This window comes from Narcine bancroftii, chromosome 3 (genome assembly GCF_036971445.1).
Source record: "Narcine bancroftii isolate sNarBan1 chromosome 3, sNarBan1.hap1, whole genome shotgun sequence".
In the NCBI taxonomy this organism is placed as follows: domain Eukaryota; kingdom Metazoa; phylum Chordata; class Chondrichthyes; order Torpediniformes; family Narcinidae; genus Narcine; species Narcine bancroftii.
Genome location: NC_091471.1, coordinates 302,167,107 through 302,187,441, shown reverse-complemented (window position 1 = coordinate 302,187,441; position 20,335 = coordinate 302,167,107). Strand labels below are relative to the sequence as shown.

The window sequence follows — 20,335 nt, the reverse complement described above, 5'->3', positions numbered from 1 at the left end:
GGACTGGGGCCTCCGCCTGCCTCACTCGACTGAGGCCGGGGCCGCCGCCTCCCCCTCGCTTCTGTCCGGACCGGGGCCTCCGCCTGCCTCACTTGACTGAGGCCGGGGCCACCACCTCCCCTTCACTTTTGCATCTGGTACCGCACGGATGGCAGTCTCTTCAATCTGAGACGCCTGCAAGCTCACACCAAGACACAAGAGCAACTTGTCCGTGAACTACTCTTTGCAGACGATGCCGCTTTAGTTGCCCATTATGAGCCAGCTATTCAGCGCTTGACGTCCTGTTTTGTGGAAACTGCCAAAATGTTTGGCCTGGAAGTCAGCCTGAAAAACATTTATTTTTTCACCTTCTGTAGAAATTGTAGAAAAAGGACTCTATAAAATAATTGATGGAAATCAAGCCCAGCATACCTTGTAGCAAGCAGGGTTGGGGAAATAAAGCTCCATTTGTCATTCAACATCATATACTTCAACTACCTTGGTGTTGGAGTTTAACAATTTTTGAGCCTCTTAGCATTTGTATTTGCAGTCCTCCATGTGGCTGTGAAAGTGTTCATTTCTGCTTTACTCATAATCCTGTCCTGAGGGCGCTAAAGTGGTCTGCTGGAATAGTCAACCCACTGAAAAAAAAAATGAAACAATTTTGCTAAAAAAAAATTAATTTTGTAATAATCACATTGGCTACTTGAGCCTAAAAAAAATACATTAATTATTAAATCTCTAATTGCCTGTGCATTAAAATTTATCTTGCAATACCAAATGGGATGGAACCAATGGCTGATTAATGTACAGCTAATACAATTATTATTTAATATGTGGACACCCATATAATTCCAGGTGTTTTCAAATATTTGTTATCACCAGCTCACAAACTGGTTAGGTAAACAGGTGGGCACAACTTTTAAAAAAAAGAACACCATGTGGCTCACACAAAATGTACATTAGTCGGTTAAGAATCCACTGAGTTGGTGTGCATTGAGTAAGCACAAGTGGGAACACAGTGTTTTGCACTCAAGTCGCATATCCGAACAGCAAATGAATGTAATATGGTCCTGTTTTCCCTTCAGCAATAGCTACACATATACCAAATGTCATTTTGATACTAATATCCTCTGTTTCCATTAAATGAGTTTGATTGCACAGAAAGTCCATTATATTTATTGATCAATAGTACAATCCAAACAAAACTTTTCTTTGTGTTTAGTTTACAGCATTACCCTGGCAGTGAATTTGATAGGTTGCTTAGCATGGCTGATAGCAGGAGGTGGTGCCATCAACTTTGGCCTCGCCATACTCTGGCTTATTCTTTTCAGTCCCAGTTCGTACGTCTGCTGGCTGCGTCCGATTTATAAAGCGTTTAGGTAAATATTTGAATGAAGATTTTTTTTAAAATTCTCATCATTTAATGTACCTATTTCATCTAATTTATATTTGTATTTTTCTACCAACAGATCTGACAGCTCCTTCAACTTCATGGCGTTTTTCTTCATTTTTGCTGCTCATATTGTGTTGGTGACTTTACAAGCAATCGGGTTCAAAGGCTGGGGGGCCTGGTGAGTACAACAACAGAGGGAACAACAATAAAAATCGTCTTGCACTTGTTAAGCATTTTAGTTTCTGCTTTTTCAACTTGAACTGATGGACTAAAAAGCCATTACACATTGTTTATGTCATACTTCCTACCTGCCACCAGATGGCAAAATCACATAACAATACACCCTAAAGAGAAAAATGCATTTAAATCTTCCATTTGGTTGGAAAGCAAATTATTATACTTGATAATAATATGGCTAAATGTGATATTTTATGCTCATCTCTTTAAAGAAATAACCAATAAGACCAGTACAAACTAATTAGCAAAGTATCTATCAAGTACTTTTGTACCCTTCATTGTTATTTTGCACTATTTGACTCCCAGAATTTTTATTTGTTCATTGTTACACACTCTGCTCTGAGTTGACTTGCCTGGATAGCGCACAAAACAAAGCTTTTGACGGTACATTGGGACATATGACAATAAGCAATTCATTCAAGTGAACTGCATATTTAAATTAGTATCTGTCAAACTTCAGATGTAACTGAGTTTTTGCCTACTTCAAATGTTTTAAATATGCTTAACTGTGGGGTAATTTGGGACTTTTAGGGGACATGATAGACATAAAGATTTTTTATTTCAATTGTTGAAATTTTATTTTCCTTTTTCTCTGATTTCCTGTTTTGACAGTGTTAGGAATGTTAAGACAAGTTTTTCTAGCAGGAGTAAGAGTTATAATGAATGTTGATGTACTCCTTTGTTTCAGTGGATGGATAGCTGCCATTGCGTTCTTCTCCGTTAACGTTGGTGCTGGAGTGGTCATGCTTTTTCCTGCAATTATGTTCACAGCAGTTGCTTTCCTGAGTGCCCTTGTAATTTTCCGTGTGAGTATATGGCCTCTGCTTTTTGAAAAATTTTCTTTGTATTACTTGTTTATTCAGGGGGAAAAATGCAACGTTCATTCATCAAGAATTCCACTTCAAGTAGACTAGAATTCATCCAAAGTGAAAACTGAATTCTGTTGTTCAGGTTCTTTTTTCAAGAATCACTTGCAGAATAAGTTTATGTTTCTTTTATGTAATTGATGAATTTCATGCTTTCATATTGATTTGAAAATATAAATAAAATAATCAGCAAAAAAAAAAGAATCACTTGCTGAGTTTAAGACTTTGTGGAAACCATTTTCAGTAATCTGCAATATACAAAAGGGGTGGCACGGTTGGCGTAGCGGTTAGCGCAACCCCTTTATAGCACCAGCGATCAGGGCTGGGCTTAGAATCCCGCACAGTCTGTTAGGAGTTTGTACGTTCTCCCCGTGTCTGCATGGATTTTCCCCGGGGGCTCCAGTTCCTCCTACCCTTCAAAACATACCAGGGGTGCAGGTAAATTGGGTAGCACGGGCTCATGGGCTGAAGTGGCCGGTTACTGTGCTGTGTGTCTAGATTTAAATTTTTTTAAATGTGCTGGAGAAAGTCAGCAGGTAATGCAGCATCAGTAAGAAGAAAAGGGTGATCTAGCGTTCTAATTTATTCTTTATGTACTTGTTATCTCTTCTATGCTATTTAAATAGGAAGAGTTGCTTGAATTGTTTGTCAGTTTTGAAAAGCCTCGTAGTTCTCTGTTGTTCACTCACACTCTCAAAGGGGGGCTCTATGATGCACCAGGAAAAGTGGAGAAGTGAACGCTGCAATATAAATCTATTTTTTAAATATAAGCTGCTTTGATTGGAACTCTTGAAACTCACCAGTAAGGAATGTTCTGATCACTAGTTTCAGAGTTTATAATCCTGATGATTATGAATATTGAGTGAACAAAAAGAAGCTAGAGGGATTCGGTGGGTCAGGTCCCTTTATTGAAACTCGATTTGTTTATGTGTGTAGAGCAGTAGTTTTCAAACTTTTTCTCTCCAGTCACATACCACTATCACCGAGCATCTATGGCATAGAGATAACTTTTTTAAAATATTTTTTTATTTTTCACACTGTGAACCATATCAACCAAAATATGCAATGTTTCTCATTAAATATACACAGTGGCATTTTCTCCCTTTTTTCCCCCTTTCCCTCCAAAACCCATAAATATTCTACATATACAATACAATAAAACTGTTAAACAATATCTTCACACAAAGAAAAATAAGAAAAATGCGTGATCTATTTGTTACACACTGAATCAAGTCATTTTGTCTTCTTATCATTTTAGGGGATGGAGGTCCGAGGCAAGCTCTCTCTGTTATGTTCCATGTATGGTTCCCAAATTTGTTCAAACAATGTGACTTTATTTTTTTAATTATATGTTTTTTTTTCTCCAATGGAATACATTTATTCATTTCCATGTACCTTTGCTGTATTCGGCATAGAGATAACTTAAGGTAGTATGTGAATGGAAAGAAAAAGTTTGAAAACCACTGATGTAGAGATATAGATGTATATAGAGACACACACACACTTTTGAAGGCCACTTAATATTTGACTAATTTTATAGTTGTGAATGTATCAATTTCAATCTGGGATCCTGCCAATGTCATGTACTGACAAAGTGGTGGTCCTTTTTATTTTACACAGGAGGCCTGACCTTGCGGGGGTGGAGGAACGTGATGTTCTTTTAATTTTCTCCTCGGCTCCAGAATCTATTGCCAAATACCAATGTAACAGAAGATATTTGATTTAGGGCTGGTGCCAAATAGGAAGTTATTGCTGGAAGCTCAGTATAGTGGTAAATTTTACCCTTGCATAGTCGCATAAAGCTGAATGTCTCACGTGATATTTTGAGGTTTTTTTCATAATCATTTTCATAAGGTTACATTAATTACCAGGTAATCTTGCAAAGTAGGAAGAGTCACAAATTGTTTGTCAGTTTTGAAAAGCTAGTTTTCTGTTGTTCACTCACGCTTCCATCAAGGGCTCTATGATGCACCATGAAAAACGGACTGGTGAAAGCTGCATTATAAATCTTTTTGGGAAAAAATATAAGACCTGCTTTAATTGGAACTTGAAACTAACCAGTAAGGAATGTTCATGTTAGTAGTTTCTCAGCTTGTAAACCTGATGTTTGTGAATATTGAGTGAACAAAGAGAAGCTAGAGGGACCCAGTGGATCAAGGCCCTTTATTGAGACTCTACAACACCATTCACTCCCTCCTCTCTTACTCCCTAGTTTCCCCATCTTTCTTCCCATTTTTTCCTCCTCATTCTGCCTTACTTTCTCTTTGTGGTGAATCTGTGTCGTGCTGTCAGTTCCTCCTACCCTTCAAAACATACCAGGGATGCAGGTAAATTGGGTAGCACGGGCTCATGGGCCGAAGTGGCTGGTTACTGTGCTGTGTGTCTAGATTTAGACACTAAGCTATGCTTAGTCTGACATTGGACGTGTATTATGTCTACCACTAAAGACACTCCCCTTGGGTATAACTGTGTGTGCACCCATTATCGTTAATTATTGTACCACTGGTTTCTGCTAATAAAAGCCATGGTTCCTGGTTAACTACACAGCCTTAGTCTTCTTCATGAGCTGGCACTTCACTCTTGTTCCTTCCTTTTCACTGTAATGATAATCATCTGGCTGCCCTGTCTGATGAAGTGCTTCAAGGTTTTTTGTTGGCTCCTGATTTAAAGATACATTGTCCACCTAGAAGACCACTTGTCGTCTATTCATTAAAACTTGATTTTATCCAAAACTTTTCACTCAAAACTCTATCCTTAATTATTAATTACTTCTTGTTGTTGTACCTTGACCTATATATGTGTCAGTTCTCTCTGCCTAAGGCGTGCCTCTTTGAGGAAGCATTTGATCACTTCTTAACACTGTCTTATGTTTATACTCCAATGAAGTGACTGGAGAAGAGCCCATGTAAATACAAATTGTTATCATTGCTTTTTGTCCTGACCAAATTTCACTCCTCATTGCTACCCTATTAAAAAAGAAATTTTCCTGTGTCTCTTCAGAGTGAAGGTGATGTTGTTTTTAAATTTGTTAAATGCCCAATGAAAGTAGTGAATTGGGGAGTTGACCCAGTATAAAATACAGTACGCTATAATTCTTTGGAATGACTGAAGTGCATTTCACATCTTAATACCCTGATTCATTTATATTTTGTCACCCATCATTATAGAGTGTGTTTAACAAAATGAATATTTGACCTTTTGAGATGACATTTGTTGCTTAAGTACTTGGAGATTTTCCAAATTTTTTCAGACATTGTAAATTAGGGGGAAAAAAAGATGAATATCAAATAGATTTTAAAGTGTTTAATTTTATTACTATAACTTGTTCTATTAGGTGCACAAAATCTACCGGGGTGGTGGTGGAAGTTTCCAAAAGGCCCAAGAAGAATGGAGTGCAGGAACATGGCAAAATCCCCCACCTAATCAATTAGCATTTCAAACAGTTACTGGTAATACCTTACCACAGTATCCCACAGTGCCAAGATACCCTGGTGAAAATGAGTGGTCCTAGGATGTTAATTTTGAAACACATTTACTTTTTATGATGCAATTTAGCATTAAAATTGCAAATTAATGTTCTTCTTTGTAAATGCCTTGTATAATGCTACATATTGAAAATGTTGAAACATCTTTCATTGGACCATTTTGCACTGCAAAGGCCTAAAATTCATGAACATTAACATCAGAAAGTCTTTCTTGTGTAAATTGCTTTGCTTTACTGGTTTTAGGATTGAGATTTCTGGACAGTGTTATCTGCCATTGACCCAGACTTTAAAAGCACATCAAATTGAAATGACTTACAAAGTTTTCTCTGAGTTTCAAATGTTAATTATCTTTGTAATCTGATCATAATTAAGTTACTTCTCATCAGCAAAATATGACTAGAGTACAGAAGAGTCATAGCGTTCTTATGCATAGAAGCACACCCTTCGGCCCATCTCGGAGTCCAAGCCGGTCCCATTTGCTGACATTTCGCCCATATCCCTTTAACCGTCTCCTATCTTTGTATCCGTCTTTCCAACATAACAATGATCCCACTGCTATCATTTCCCCTTGCAGCTCATTCCATATATTCACCACCCTCTGTGTGAAGAAGGTGTCCCTCGGATCCCTTTTAAATCTTTGCTCTCTCACCTTAAATCTATGCCCTGTAGTTTTAGGCTCACCTGCTGTGGGGGAAAAACGATATGGCTTATCTATCTTACTCTAATTTTATAAACCTCTACAAGGTAACTTGCCCTGCCCCCACCCCAAACCATTTGCTCCAGGGAAAAAAAGTCCCACCACCTTCCAGCTTCGTGATATCCTTCCTATTGCTGGGTGACTAAAACTGCATAACAGTGCAAATGCAGCCTCATCATCATTCTGTGCATTTGCATTGTGACTTCCCTGCTCCTGCACTTGGTGCAGTCTGGAGTGGAAACAAAGACGATATCTGTTTCCCAGAAATGTATTTCATGTTATCAATTACATTTAATTATCTGTTCAGTATGCACATTCTTCTGCTTTAAATGCAACAAATTTATTGGCCATTAGATCAGTTTTGCTGTCTGTATCAAAACTAAAAAGTTACACAACAAAAATCGAATGCTTGATTAAGACAAAAATAATTGTTCAAGTTTACATTGGTTAAACAAAAGTGTCTAATTATGTTTATGCTTGAGTGGTTGTGTGAGAGGCAATGGGCATTTTGCCAGCGTTTTTGTAATTGATTTTATGAATCAACTTAATATCATGATCATTCCAAATATCATTTGCTAGAATTGACATGATCATTCCAAATATTAGGTTTGCATAGATGTGGGAGACATTGATGATTTTAAATTGAATCTAACATGTTCTCAAAGCAATTTTTTATTGACAAAAATGTAAAAATACCAACAATTAATATGAAAATTATGATTTTTGTATATAGTATTATGCATGCTGTTTGAAACGCAGCTTCCTGAACCTCGCATTACATTGAAGACTTGCTGGTTAACTGGTCACATAAGATTTATAAAGATGCTTTATTTCTGTTAAATGTACATATTAATTTGTTTTCCTTCTATAGTGCATTTGGGTCTTGTATTGGAATTTAGTGAATAGAATCTAAATTTCTAAGACACTGTCAATGCATTATCTAATTTCAAAATACTAGATATGTGAATAAATACATGTACATCTGAAAAATGTTGATACTCTACTCTAGGTATTGTCTAATTCCCTAAATCATTCCCCCTACTGAAATTCAAAGTTGCTATTTTCATTAACAAATAGAAATAATTTTTTTCCAATTATTCAAATATGACATCTGTTCCAAACCTCCAAGTGTGTAATTTTTCTTTCTTGAAGACATAAAATACTTACAGAATACAATATTATTTACTGTTTTAATACTGACTTTTGAAGTATAATTTGATGATTTTTACTAAAAATAAATTGACAAAACAATTACACTTTTCACATTCCATGTAATTGCACAATTGGAGGACAATGTAACAGTGAAAATATTTTAAATTTCAGTGCTTGTCCTATTGCACAGTTGACAAAGACATGCTAACTTTTCAGAAATTGCTCATAATTTTTATAACCTTTCCACTTTTATTATTTCTGATATCACGCTTAAAATAAGTATATCCGTGTACATGGTATCTAGTATCCATCAAGATCAAACTGAATTGCCAAATTGCTACCAGATTCTTCATGATGTTGACAGCAGTGTATATTGCAAACTTGGATGATTTTAATGAAGTAATGCTGTTCTTGGTAGTTAAGTTAACCCATATAATCATCTTTCTGCGGTGATATATGAGGGGTGTGGGAAGAAGCAGTTATAATTTCTGAGCTGTTTCAGGTGTCTTTTTTAAATGGATTCTTCCTTCTGACATTGTGAAGGTTTGGGTTACATTTCACTTGCTTTACTTTCCTTGCAGATGGAAAACAATTAAGAGGGTGACAAAATGCTTGGCAGCAACCATTTGCATTTTGAACACTATTTAAATATGCTGTGTCCATTTTCCAAAGTGCACTTACCTATACTGTCATTATGTTACAGCTGCCAAAGGCTAATGGATGGAAGTGCCTTATAATGGTACTTCTAACTGAAACTGTGCTGTATAATGAATACATTTCAACACTGGAAACAGTGTGGTGAGCAAGAGGCTACTATTCAACAATTTAATGGCAGGAATTTTACAGTACAAAATAATGAAATTTCTATATTTTGAGCACAAACTGGCTAACATTCTAATGTCAGTGAACTTGGAAAATTACAGAAGCACTTACCTCTGGATAATTTTTCCAAATTTATTTATTTTTGAAAGGTTTAAAAGTGAAATACTTTAAATATATACCTGAATTAAATCATATATGTTCAAGAAAATAGATTTAAATCCTTGGTCAACACAAATATATTTGTATGCTTTTAATACAGTGGTATAAATCTAAAGAGATAGTTATAAGCTTATTAATGCTTTTGAACAGTTGGTTAATGGCAGTGTTATGGAGTCCAGAGCACCCCAAACACCAACAGCAATAGATATGCACTACAACACAGGGTTACTTAAACAAAAGTAGTTTTTAATTAAAATTGAACAAAAAAACAGAATTAAACTCTTACTTATTATCAACTTACTTAACCTACCTAACTACTTAATCCCCCCCTCTAATACTAAGCGTGGGTATGTGTAATGTATATTGAAGATTAGAAAAGATCACAATTCAATCTCACTGGTTGCAGGCAATTCTTGTACTGTGCACAGAGGTGAGCATTAACAAAGTTCACCAGTCTTTGGTGCTGAACAGGCATATGGTTACCACTCAGGAGGGCTTTTAGAGGGATTCCTTTTCCAGGAGATCTGCAACTGATTTCTTCTCAATCAGTCTTGCTGACAAAACTTGCACCCTTCAGGGTTCTCCAGATAATCCTCTTTCTTTCAGATCACCTTTCAGACCGCCAGTCTTCTACGTTGACTAGGCAGCCTTCCAAAGTTTGTCAGCTTGTCCTTCAGTAACTGATTTCTGTCTCCTCTCTCTGTTTCACACCCTCCCTCTCTGAGAGCAAAACTGTTCTCCTCTGCCTGCAAAGATCACATGCTCTCCCAGGCAAACTATATTCTGCAACTTTGTTGCTTTCTTGCAAAAAGCATTCTGCAAAAGTCCTGCAAATATTCTGTGTTTTAAAATGTGTTGTGTAAGCTTCTCTAACAATTCCTCCCAAACCACCTCTAAATACTCTGTCACAGCAGTATTTAAGCTGAAATGTTACGGGCCCAGAGGACCCCAAAACCCACCAGCAATAGAAATTCACCAAGACAAATGGTTACTTAAACAAAAGTTACTTTTAAATTTTCTTTATAAATATAACTCCCTTCTAATTCTAAGTGCACGTGTATGTAATGTGTATAAGTTCAGAAAAGTTCTTTGATTCACAGTCCAATCTCACTCCTCCAAGTTCACTGGCATCAGGGAATTCTTATACTGTGCACAGAATTTAACATCTAGAAATTTTCACCAAGCTCTGGTGCTTAAATGGTTACTGCTCAGGAAGGTTCTTGTCGGTTTCAGAGAGAGATTTGTTGCTCATTGGACACACACTGATTCCCTCTGATCAGCCACTTCAGTGTCTTGCTGAAGAAAATTGCCCCATCAGGGGTTTTCCAAATGATAACCTCCTCTTCTGCAGGTCACCACAGAGTTCGTTTTTGTTTCCCTTAGTTCAGATGAAACATTCTAGCCAGCCATTTCCTCTTGTATGGACCACAAGGGTTTTCACCCGGCTGAACTCAAAAGTCACAACCAAAACGGGGTTTCAACAAGCTGCCAGATTGCCATGACTGCAGAAACCAGTTTTCTCTCTCTCTGTCTTCTATCCCCCCCCTCCCCTTTGCAAAATTGCATGACCTTCTTAGAACAGCAAACTGCATCCAGACAGATTGTGGCACTGGTCCCAAACTTCTGAGTCCGTTCATCTGTTGCTTTCAAAACAATAATCCATTTACACCTACTTTTTTAATTCTTCAGCAAAGCAGTGTCCTTGTTGTCTTTGCAAAGGTTCTCGGTGCCTGCAAGACTCACTTTCAGCAAAGTTCTTACATTTCAAATGAGATCTATTTTGTGAAGTGTTTGTGTTTGTTTGTGACCTACACTACTCCCACAATCTATCCTTCAAAAACATATCTATATACAATATAAAATATGATATAATAAGTCACAATGTGAATAATTTACCCAAGGCTGTTTTGCGAATTCAGTAAACAACATATGGAAACTTGTGTTATCAGAAATACCTCTTTAGATTTAATTGCTGTAGATGTTTTATGGGATTCCTTTCAATATTAAAGTTTTTGCTCGGGTATCTCATACAATCTACGTGGAAATAACATGAAAAATTATAAACATGTAGTTGCACTAGGCATGCAGTGAGTGAAAGAAACACAGTCGAAAGTGAGTCGAACCAACTGACCTTAATAGAACTCTCGCACGCATTTAATTCCCTCGGAACCCGATGATGTTTGCGACTCCCAGGACATCAGCTGCTAGACTGAGGGCTTGCACTGAATCTGGAGCTCGCACAGTCAGATCTGCTGCGGACTTGCCCGCTACTCTGTGAGCCAGTTTGCCTGTTGCTTGGGCGAGCCGCCACAAAAGTATAATTTGCTGTACAGGTTGTACCTATCTTATCTGGCGCTCTCTAGTCTGGAAGCTCCCATAGCCACCATTAGTACAAATTCCTTACAGACAGGGTGGGACTCGAACCCCAGTCCTGATCGCTGGCGCTGTAAAGGCGTTGCGCTGACTGAGCTGCCCCACAGTATTATTTCCTGTTTTAAGCTTTGTTCTACCTTGGATATGTTTACATAGGAGGTTCCCTTCAGGGTCCATTTCTTTTTTCCAGCGTTTTATGTGGTCCGGCAATGGCCAGTTCCAATGTTACCAGATTAAAAGGTATTAGCTTTGTTATAATGGGAGATAGCTAAACATTTACTGCATCTAAATCTATATTTTTCATGTTATGGACATTCAGAGCTGCATGCTAGAATTACTAGTTTTTTTGTATTTTGAATTTTGTTAGGAATGATGTTGAGCTATTTGGAGATGAGGAGAAAGGCTTGTGAAAAAAGCTGTGGACCAAACACTCCTTTCATGGTGAAGGGATGTATTTACAAGATAGTTCACATTCCAGGATGCTTGTGACCAGATTTTAAATCAAAATACAGCTATCAGTGAGAATTGGGGGTCTTTTTTGAAGCATCATGTTTTTTTTTCTGGAGGATCTTGTTAAATTGGGTTCTTGAATATTCAGTACAAACCTTCCACGTATTTTGTTTGCTGTGATTTTTCAAATGTATATAATGAAAAATAATTTAGTATTGAATACGAAGAAAGAGCACATATTTTAAAAAAAAATTCACTCCTGCTTCTCCTGAAGACCTTCATTTGCAGAATAGTAGAAGTTAATTCGAATGACAGATCTGCTTGTCACAATTGAGCTCACATTTAAAATCCATTGGGAATGTTTGGAATAGTCATAACATAATTTGGAATATTCAAATTATAATTGATTTGAAGTAGGTCATTAAATATGAGCAGATACGAGGAAAAGCTATGAACTTGACTCAATTTCTGAGAAAACAATAAATACCCTCAGTGTAACTACAAATTTAAAAATAAATGGAAATTTTTAAAAAAGTTGTAGAACTGCTGAAGGAACTCAATAGGTCTCGCAGGGTCCATAGAAAGTAAAGATATGTAATCGAAGCTTCAGGCCTGAAGCTCATACCTTAAAGAAGGGATCAGGCACAAAATGTCAGTATCTTTACCTCCTATGGACACTGTGAGACCTACTGAGTTCCTCCAGCATTTCTACATTTTTACTATGTTCTCGGCGTCTGCAGACTTTGTGTTGCACAATTGAGAAAAGTCGTGTTCGTTTTTCAGTCCTATGGAAGCAGCAGAACTTTAGCTAAAACTTCAAGCTTGTAATATTATTTGCACATTTCATATTTAACTATAGTACAACATAAATTAAACATGTCTTTGGTGATTTATTACAGCTCAAATTCTACTTTAAGGGTACTAAAGTAGAAAATGGATGATTGTAATGTTCTACTTCTAGATTGTTGAACCTAAGGTGATATATTTAATGTGTTATGTAATTACTTATGCGTTTAACATTGTATCAGACATTCCTCCCATGTTTTAGTTTCTTAACAATGAAATGTTTGTGTAATCCTCCTCTTGTGAGTTGGGTATTGGTAGAAAATCCACAATGTATGGAAATACTAAATATGATCTTCTATTGACATTTGAAAGTTTATCCTTTATTTACCAAAGAAAGGAATACTTAATTCTTTCAAAAAATTAACTCATTGCTCCCTTTTAAGGCCATGCCAGTCCTTTTTTTAATTTGAATGGCTTTCTTTCATTTGTTTTTAACACTAAGAACTTTCTATAAAATTGGGCATTTGATTTCAGATTTCCTCTGAAGTGCCCTTTTGATATTCTTGCAGTTATCATTGTTTATGGTTACAACAATTAGACTGAGATGTATGTTGGGATTGAAACACTATTTGGATTTTACATTCTATATACTGTATTTGGTCAGAAGATTTTTTTTTAAATATTTTGTGTTTAGATGCAATGTATTAATTACTACAAAGAAAATTGCCTGTAAATGGTTAAACAGACAGGTAGCTTTCTCCCATTTTCAGGGAGTATCACTGTCTAGCTAGTTGGTGTGGACTGAGCTGAATGTTTCTATTAACTTCCTCTTCATTTATTATCTATTACGCACTTGTAATGATGCAGACAAAAAAATTTATACAGCATTAATTGATTAGGTAACTTTCAGAATATGTGAATTATGTACAAGGTGTGTTTTCTTTTGTTAATACTCTATTTCTAATATGCTTGGTGAACAATTGCCTTGCAGGTAATTGACTCATGTTATTAAACTCAAGTTAGTTGCTTGTCAGTCTTAGAAGTAATGTGGCCTTATGTAAAACTTGTTCTCTCAGAAACTGTACAATTATATAATAAGAAACTGAAAAGGGGTTTCTTAAAGAAACACTATTTTTCTGAACTGACAGCTTTATTAATTTGAATATATTTTAAGATTATTGCTATGGATTTTGCATGGTTTTGAAACTTAAGTTTGTTGTGGATGAAATGTTAAATGTAAAATATATTCTAATTTAAGGGAAATTAATCATTTTTAAAAATGTGATAATAACAGGGCAGGAACTTTGTGAGAAGAATACTTTATTGAAAATTATAACTGCAATGCTAATAAACTGCCTGTGCTAACTAATATAAACCATTGTATTCAGTTTGTAGTTGGAAAGATCGTGTCCAACAGTTTTTTTATTTAAACACACAGCTTAGTAACAAACCCTTTTGGCCCTTGAGCCCGTGCTGCCCCAAATACCCCAATTAACCCCTATACGTTTTGAAAGGTGGGAGGAAACTGGAGCATCTGTAGGAAACCCACGCCGACACGGGGAAAACATACAAACTCCTTCCAGAGCGGCAGATTCAAACCCAGGTCGCTGGCACTATAATAGGGATGTGTTCACTACTATGCTAACTGTGCTCTCCCTACGTTAACTTTGCGGCCCCACGTTCCATCTGTCACAAACACTTCCTCAGTCTTCTTCTGTAATAGGCCTTGTCCACTTAAAGCCATCTTGATACAGGAAAGTACCATGAGAACAGTCACAGATCTTAAACTAGTCAATGCGAAGGAACCCTGAGCAGGCAATGGTTCCAAAAAAAACTGGGAAGCGAGTGGGGTAATAAACAGAGCTTGTGCACGACAAGTAAAGAGAAAATAATGGTGGGAGGAAGGGGAAGCAATAATGCAAAGAAATAATTATAACAAATTGAATGAATTGTATGCACACTTTCACCTTGGAGGGTATGATCTAGTTGCCTTAATGAGATGGCTGCAGGATGGTCGGGAGTTGGGACTGGGAATTAAATATGCAATGTCTTATGATCTGCAGCAATTGGAGAGAAGCATGTACAGACAAAGTTTCCTGGATGAAATCATATTCATAATGAGAAAGGTTATAATGAAACATGCAAGCTTAGGAGCTGGTACGAGTAGAATTTCCAACATAGAGAGGGAATTAAACCAAGTGGGATTGAGGATAGATTCCCATGATGACATGCAATGTGGTAGAATGCGTGGAGTTGAATTAAGCCTGTAACAAAGGCAGATTGGTATTAATGAGAAGATTTTAAGTTTGAAATGAATCATGATGTGCATGGTCAGTCAACATTTTGGGTCAGGATTCTTTATTGAAACTCCATGGATGCTGCCTGACCTGCTGTGTTCTTCCAACAGCTCATGGTTTGCTCAACATTCCAGCCTTCTGTGTATGTGCTTCCCTAAAGCAGCCATTCTCAACCTCTTTTTGGCTATGGACCCCTTAGGACTCTGCTTGAAGTTTATGTAGCCTCTTCTTTGTGGAAGCAGTCAAGCTTAGTTGGTTTAGTCCGTACTTCCACCTCCGACACGAAAAACATTTTACGATTTCAGACTGTGCCTCCCCTCCCCTAAAATATGCAGTGAATTCCCAGGGGGTCCAAAAGGCCCCTGTTGACAATATCTGCTCTAAAGTTCTTGAGTACGTTCAGGACCATCTCCAGTAATATGCACCGAAGAACCCGAAAGAGGTGTGTCATGTTAATGACCATTTCTGGCCTAGATTTAATTAACGGCGGAACATGCTTTGACTTTATTTCATTGATCATGATCAGAATGTAGGGTCAGAGGATGGATTGTCCATGTGAACTGAACCAGGTGTTGATGAGTGAAACAGAACATTAATAGGAAATGTTCAAAAAATAATCATTTTAACTCACTATTTCCTTGCAATTTAAACAAAAATCCATGAACAACCAAAGGGAAAAAAATAATAAAATAAAACAAATAAATAAGCATTACAAAATGGCAAAAAAGCAAATAAGGAACAAAACAAAAAAATTAACAAAATGTAGATTAATGATACACTATTCGACTTACTGCATGAACTGGCTCCTCGTAGAGAAATCCTGTCCGTCCCATTCTCATGATCTTTCCCCACGACCCTCCATATTATTTTCTCCCACATGCTTATCCATTTCTCTTCTGAAAGCACTGGTTGATTGTGTCCAAAGGTCCGGGATGCAGCAAAGTCGAGATCATAACTCCATGCACAATCGTTTTTGTTTGTCTCACTCCTCTTGTATATTTTACCCAGAATTTTAATCATCAGAAAGGAAGAGTTTTCATCTATCCAAACAGTCATGATTTTGTACAAATGTATCAATTCTGTCCACCTTGCTCTGGTGTATGTGTGTGTGGGGTGGGATATGAGGAGGGAGGAATTTGCCTGCTCAGGGTTCCTTCGCATTGACTAGTTTAAGATCTGTGACTGTTCTCATGGTACTTTCCTGTATCAAGATGGCTTTAAGTGGACAAGGCCTATTACAGAAGAAGACTGAGGAAGTGTTTGTGACAGCATATCCAGATCTCAACTTGCAATGAGGGAAAAAGTTGACCTTGAAAACTGATAAGAGTAAGGAAATAATGTTTGAAAAATTTTGTCATTTTAAAATTAAACATGCTGCCCAACCTGTAGCGAGAAACAAATAAGGGACAAGACTTTTTTTAATTTATTAAAATGAGCAGTCATGATCATGAAGAAAATAATCCCACTTAATGAATGACAGTTGCAAGACAAGGTTTTCAAATGCAGTATTTTAAGCAAACTAGGACCTGGGAGATACCATAATAAGAATATTCTAAAGTTTATTTTATGGGGTAAGCATTCCCTTGGAAAATTACACATTCTACACCGCCTTTACTATTTTAAGAAATGTGAGGAGTAGGAAATATATAAACCATTCTCCTAAATATTCTGAAAGTCTGAATTGATCTCTTTTATCAAATTTTGTTCCTTGTTTGGTTCTGTCTCCATAACTGCTAGGTTTTGCGATATCTATGCTTATTTAGATTTATTTTGTACTTATGTCTTTTGCTTGTTCAAGATATATTTCTTTAAATACTGAGCTATTTGAGTTGAAAACATGATTTCACTAAATCAGTCGGTACAGAGGTGCAGCCGCTACCTCAAATGCCAGACACCTTGGTTCCGTACCGGCCCTATGCAGAGGTTGAATGAAACGTGAAATTATGCAGACACTTAATGTAGTAAAAACACACAGAGATGCTGGAACTTAGCCAGTCTCACAGCGACCACAGGAGGTAAAGATATATAACTGACATTTCAGGCCTTAGCCCTTCTTCAAGGTATAAACAAAAACACAGGAAAGCATCTGAATAAAGACTGAAGACTGGCAGGGGGAGGAGTCCAGACAATCAGCAAAAAGGTGTTAATTTGATGAAATAAGAGGAAAGGTGAGAACTGAGTTTGACTGAATGGAGACAAGGGAAAAGGAAAGAGACAGCTGGGGAAAGGAGACTGGGGGAAGATGTGGGGGGTGGGTTTAACAGTAACTGGAAGAGTCAATGTTAATGTCATCCAGTTGGAGGGTGGCCAGATGGAAGATGAGGTGTTTGTTCCTCTAGTTTGCGGATGGTCTCAGTCTGTCAGTGCATGAGACCATGGGCAGACGTGTCAACAAGGGAATGGGATGGGGAATTGAAATGGGTGGCCGCGGAGATCCGCGCTGTGCAGAGTTTGCATATTCTCATGGCTGGGTTTCCTTGCATTATTTCCAATCTGTACCTTCTCTGGATTTTCCTCCCCCAGTGTAAATAACATCCTCAAGTCTCCACGATTTACAAACATGACTGATCCTGCACTGTATTGGTGGTGAATACAGATACATAATTCCCTCAAAGTAGGTCGTGGGGAAAGGCCAGGGTTGTGAAGAAAGATTTTGGCATCTTGGCCCTCATAAATCAAAGTATTGAGTACAGGAATTGGGATGTTATGATAAGATACTGGTGAGGCCAAATTTGGAGTATTGTATGCAGTTCTGGTCACCAGACTACAGGAAGGATATCAGTAAGATTGAAAGTGCAGAGAAGATTTAGTAGGATGTTGCTGGATCTTCTGGAGTTGAGTTACAGAGAAAGATTAAACAGGTTTGGACTTTATTCCTTAGAGTGTAGAAGAATGAGGGGAGATTTAATAAAGGTTTACAACATTATGAGAGGTATAGACTGTGGTGGTACACCACCGGCCTACTACAGGGGGAAACCTCTACCTTCAGGAGTGTAAGGGGAACAGGTCAACACCTGGCCGGCTGCCAATCAGTCGGCCTGAATGGATCAAGCCCTACCTGGTCAGGTGTCAATCACCCTCTGGGATATAAGCCTGCGCCGGCCTCCCGAGGCCTCACACTGAGTTGCTGCAGCCACAGCCAGCCTGGCTCTGTGGAAGTCTTTGTGGATTAAAGCCTGTTGTTCAGTCTTTACCTTGTGTGTGTCTAATTCTGTCTAACAGTGCAGCACAATTTAGTCCACAAAATTTTCCCACAGCTGCCATGGAAAAACTCACGACCGCAGGGAGCCTTGAGGTCGACCCATGCCACCCGGAAGCCCAGACACACTTTGAGATCTGGCAGCACACAGTCGAGGCAATCATCGAGGCACACGAAGGCGACATCCTGGACTCCGATCGGAAGAAGTTGGTCCTACTCCAGTCAAAGCTGGGTCCCCGTGCCTTCCAGGTAACCAAAGGCTGCTCCATGTACGAAAGCGCAACGGACACTCTCGAACTTGTACAAGCCCCCCATGAATGTGGTCTGCAAGGTACCTCCTCAACACCCGAGCCCAGCAACCTGGGGAGACAGCTGAGTCTTACCTGGGATGAGAGAGTTGGCCCGACTGTGTCTGGCTGAACCCAGTATGTGTAGACGAGGTCGAGAGACTGATCCAGGACACCTTCATCCGAAGGCTAAGCTCAAGGGCCATCCGGCAGAAGCTGCTGGAAGACTAAATCTATGCTCTAACCAGGACAGTGGAAGGGGTCCAAACCCTGGAAGCAGCAGCCCTGTACGTCGAAGCCTTCGATTCCAGGCTCCCTCATGGTCGTCTCACACTGCAGCTGCAGTCCCAGGCCGAGCTGGGGAGGAGAACGTCGCTGCTGAAGGTGCCTGGCGCCCCTGAAAGTACCGTGGGTCCTGGTGTGGGTCAGATCGACAATCGCGCCAAAACTGCCCAGTATTGTTCCCGATGCGGAAAGAAAGGCCACTTTGCAAAAGTGTGCCTCTCTAAACCTGCCGGCAGCTCAGCGGTCCTCTATGACCTCCCTACCTACCCTGCAGAACACCCCATGTGCGCATGCCAGGCGGCGCCATTGTCCCCATGACAACTTCTGCCTTCCCCGACTTTGACTGCGCAACATCCGGCCCCACCAGCAACCGTCACAGTGTGTGCCCTGAGCATTTGCACCAGCCCTCGCCCTCGCTGAGAACTACAGCGATGTCACTTCCAGCTCACGGTGTAATATCACTTCCGGCTGACGTAACGACATCACTGCCCCCGGTGCAGCGGACACAGTAGGGGAAGGAGGCCAGCCATGCAGTGGCTCTCCACATGCTGCCGCCACCTTGAGCCAGGCAGCGCCCAACATGGGGGGCCCCCGATGACGTTGAGAACGACGTGGTCAACACGGGCGATGACCAGACTGCCCTACCAACACTCCCCACGCCTCTGGGTGCCATCAGCTGCTGCACGCCGTACCCAGCGACCGACGGCCGATGACCAGGCCGCCCTACCGATGCTCCCACGCCTCCGGAGGCCATCGGCTACCACATGCTGCACCTCACGACCGATATCAGCGTGGTCAACTTTGGCGATGACCAGGCCACCCTATCGGCGCTCCCCATCCCTCTGGATAGCGACGACTCCAACTCTGAGATGGCCCTGGCCGCCACCACGCTGACCAGGGACATTTCCCACGATCGTGGGCGCTTGAGTCAACGGGCACATAACAAAGTGCCTGTTGGATAGTGGTAGCACCGAGAGCTTCATTTACCCAAGTGTGGTGCACTCCCTAAGGTTAAAGGTCCACCCCAGCACCTGCTCGATCGCCCTCGCCACCAAGGATAAGACTGTTGGTACCCTCGGGTGTTGCTCGGTCGATATAATGGAGGGAGGGGAGACTTACACAGGATTCAGGCTCCTGGTCATGCCCAATCTCTGTGCACCACTCCTCCTGGGCCTGGATTTCCAGTGCCACCTGCAGAGTGTCACCCTTGCCTTTGGGGGGCCCCAACCTCCACTCACATTGCATAGCACGCCAACCTACCAGCCCTGGCCAACCTACCAGCCCTGGCCAACCTGCGGCCTCTCCACACTGCACATCACCCCACTGGCGCTCTTTCCACATCTTGCACTAGGCTGCAAACCGATCGCCACCAGAAGTAGGCGCTATTGCACTGCAGACAGGGACTTCATCAAGACAGAGGTGTGGCAACTCCTGGTGGAAGGCGTTATCGAGCCCAGTAACAGTCCTTGGAGTCCTGGTGGTCAAAGGGGGAAGTAAGCCGAGGATGGTCGTGAATTACACCCAGACCATTAATCGGTACACCCAGCTGGATAGCTACTCCCTGCCAAGGATTGCCGATATGGTCAATGAGATTGCCCGCTACCAGGTTTTCTCCACGATTGATGTGAAGTCAGCATATCACCAAATCCCTATCCACCCGAAGTACAAGCCCTTCACCGCCTTTGAGGCAGATGGGCGCCTGTACCAGTTCTGTCGGGTTCCTTTTGGGGTCACGAACGAGGTTTCCGTCTTCCAACGGGATTTGAATCGCATGGTAGACCGGCACAAGCTGAAGGCGACGTTCCCATATCTGGATAACGTCACTATCTGTGGCCGTGACTAGCAGGACCACGATGTTAACCTGA

General features: G+C 39.9%; 1 protein-coding gene across 6 annotated transcripts in view; it reads left to right on the top strand.

The window, feature by feature from the left end:
• The window catches only part of scamp4 (secretory carrier membrane protein 4), a 40,780-nt gene extending 27,003 nt beyond the window's left edge, over window positions 1-13,777 (top strand). For 5 of the 6 annotated variants that reach the window (XM_069928754.1, XM_069928753.1, XM_069928756.1 and 2 more), the window contains 4 exons: window positions 1,205-1,361; window positions 1,452-1,553; window positions 2,301-2,418; window positions 5,813-13,777. In XM_069928754.1, coding sequence (XP_069784855.1) covers window positions 1,205-1,361; window positions 1,452-1,553; window positions 2,301-2,418; window positions 5,813-5,989 — 554 coding nt within the window. In that variant the 3' untranslated portion in view covers window positions 5,990-13,777. Of the gene's footprint in view, window positions 1-1,204; window positions 1,362-1,451; window positions 1,554-2,300; window positions 2,419-3,736; window positions 4,074-5,812 lie in introns of those variants that run through there. The other variant, XM_069928757.1, reaches the window with a different exon arrangement.
• The last annotated feature ends 6,558 nt before the right edge of the window (window positions 13,778-20,335 follow it).